General features: G+C 42.4%; 1 protein-coding gene across 1 annotated transcript in view; it reads left to right on the top strand.

The window, feature by feature from the left end:
• The window catches only part of LOC103740931 (nucleolar protein 11-like), a 37,993-nt gene that overhangs the window by 30,080 nt on the left and 4,979 nt on the right, over nt 1-2,934 (top strand). The window contains exon 9 of the mRNA XM_008841617.2: nt 117-153. Coding sequence (XP_008839839.1) covers nt 117-153 — 37 coding nt within the window. The remainder of the gene's footprint in view (nt 1-116; nt 154-2,934) is intronic.

Raw genomic sequence — 2,934 nt, 5'->3', positions numbered from 1 at the left:
CCGCAGGCATTGCAAGACACGGGTACACTTACCTACATGCAGGCAATACACACATACACATAAAATAAAAATAATAAAATTTTTTTTAATTCTTCAATTTTTTCTTTTTTGTGCAGGGCATGGAGTGTGAGGATGCCATGTGCATGTGGAGAGGTAAGAAAACTGTGAGCCTGTTCTCTTCTTCCATCGTGGGTTCCAGGAATTAACCTGGGTCATCAGACTTCCACAGCAAGTGCCTTTACCTGCTGAGCCGTCTCACAGGCCCACACTAAACATTTAACAAGACAAAGGCACCATCAGGACATGAATTATCCCATCATTAGTGATACAAAACTGGTTTACTTAATGCACTCTTTATCAAACTGCTCCATTTGGAGGTACTATCTTGTTTTAAATTTTTATTTTATTTTATGTGTATGAGTGTATTGCCTGTATGTATATAAGTGCATCCGTGTCATGCAATGCCTGTGGAGGTCAGAAGATGGTGTCGGTTCTCCTGGAACTGGAGTTACAGATGGTTGTTAGCCACCATGTGGGTCCTGGGAACCGAACCCAGTCCTCTGCAAGAGCAGCCAGCGCTCTTAACCACTGAGCCATCTCTCCAGCTCCTTGGAGGTATCTTCTACTAATGTACTTCATAAGTAATCTGGGTTTTTTTAATTAATTTTTTTAAATGGGTTTTGCATTTTCATACATGTATAAAACATACCTTAACCATGTTCATACCATGTCATACCTTTTCTTGTTCTTCCTTCCCATCTGGTTTTCTTCTTGTTTTGTTTTGAGACAGGGTCTCTCTGTGTAGCCCTGGCTGGCCTGGAACTGTTGTATAGGCCAGGCTGGCCTCAAACTCACAAAGATCCACCTGCCTCTGCTTCCTGAGTGCTGGGACTAAAGGCTTATGCCACCACACCTGGCTACTTTTTTAAAAAATATTTTATTTTATGTGTATGCATGTTTTGCCTGCATGTAGGTAAGTGCACCCATGTCATACAATGCCTGAGGAGGACAGAAGAGGCCATCAGATCCCCTGGGACGGGAGTTACTAACAGTTGTTAGCTGCCATGTAGGTGCTGGGATTTGAACCCGTGTCTTCTGCAAGAACAGTCAGTGTTCTTAACCACTGAGCCATCTCTTCATCCCTACTTTATTTTTTTTAATCTTTCATTAAAACATGTTTTTACTGGAGCTGGAGAGATGGCATGGCTGCTCTTACAAAGGACTTGGGTTTGATTCCCAGCACCCACACTGTCCCAAAACTCCAGTTCCAGGGGATCTGACACCCTCTTCTAACCTCTGAAGGTATCGAACAACATGGGTACACTTACATACATGCAAACAATACACTCATATGCATAAATTGAAAATAATATTTTAAACATGTTTTTACATAATTAACATGTTTGAATTCTTAAAGTTTCAAACTCAGAAAATTGGAGCTTGAAAGGGCCTTACAAGTCATATGTTCAGAAATGCTATTTTTATTTTATTTATTTTATTTTATGCATATGTGTATTGCCTACATGTATGTAAGCACATCCATGTCGTTCAGTTCCCGCAGAGGACAGAAGAAGGTGTCAGATCCCCTGGAACTGGAGTTACAGACAGTTGTTAGCTGCCATGTGAATACTGGGATTTGAACCTGGATCTTCTGCAAGAACAACCAGTGCTCTTTTAACAGCTGAGCCATCTCTCCAGTCCCACATGTTCAGAGTTGTGACCTGTGTTCATCAATTCTCTACCTGTGAAAGAATACTTGGGATAAACAATGGAAAAGGGAGATTTATTTGGGCTTATGTTTGCACAGATTTCAGGCCATGGTTTCTTGTCCTCCTCATTTTGAGCCTGTAGCAAGGCAAATGTGTCAGGAAGCATGTGGTGGGGGCAGGCTGCACACACAGGGCGGCCCAGTAGAGGAAGGAACCCGGCTGCCAGTCTCCCCTCAAATGCACTCCCTCAATGAGCTGACTTCCTGAAAATAGGCCCTACCTCCTAATGTTCCTACCACCTCCCAGCAGTTCATCAGTGGGGCAGGAGCCTCATATAGGGACACTCCTAAAGCTTAACTTAAATCAGAAGGGGATTTGGAGCCAGGCCACATCTCAGCACTCAGGAGACAAAGGCAGACAGATCTTTGTAAGATCAAAGCCAGCCTGGTCTATGTAGCAAGTTCCAGGCAAGCTGGGGCTACAGAGAGTCTCTGTCATTAAAAAAAGGGCGGGGGGCAGTATTGGAGAGATGGCTCAGCAGTTAAGACCACTGACTGCTCTTGCAGAGAACCCAGGTTCAATTTCCAGCACCCACATGGCAGCTAAAGACTGTCTAGCTGTTAACTCCAGTTTCAGAGGATCCAATGCCCTCTTCTGATCTCCACAGGCATCAGGCATTGCACGACACAGGTGCACTTACATACATGCAGGCAATACACTCACACATAAAATAAAAATAATAATTGAATTTTTTTTTAAAGACCATGTCTTGGGGGCTGGAGAGATAGGGCAGCAGTTAAAAACACTGACTGTTCCTGCAGAAGACCCGGGTTCGAATCCCAGCACCCACATGGAAGCTAAGAACTGTCCGTAACTCTAGTTCCAGGGGATCCAACGGCCGCTTCTATCCTCTGCAGGCATTGCAGGACACCGGTGCACTGACCTACATGCAGGCAATACATGAATACACATAAAATAATTAAAATAAAATAAAATTTAAAAAACATGTGAAAGAGATATACTCTTGCTCTGGAGTATGTTACTGAATATGTTAAAGTTGTAGTGAAATCCTTCTAATCATGTAGTTATTAAAAAAAAATTTAATGATTAAAAAAATAATTCTTCAAAGCATAAAATTTTGCTCCTTAACAATTAGTAGATGTGAAAAACATTGCCATTGAAATCTACCTGATGACTTTATATCCATGCTCAGATGCCAAGGAGC

This window comes from Nannospalax galili, unplaced genomic scaffold, assembly GCF_000622305.1.
Source record: "Nannospalax galili isolate Female #2095 unplaced genomic scaffold, S.galili_v1.0 scaffold661, whole genome shotgun sequence".
Classification (NCBI taxonomy): domain Eukaryota; kingdom Metazoa; phylum Chordata; class Mammalia; order Rodentia; family Spalacidae; genus Nannospalax; species Nannospalax galili.
The sequence above is the reverse complement of the archived record's forward strand: the minus strand, read 5'-3'. Positions and strand labels throughout refer to the sequence as shown.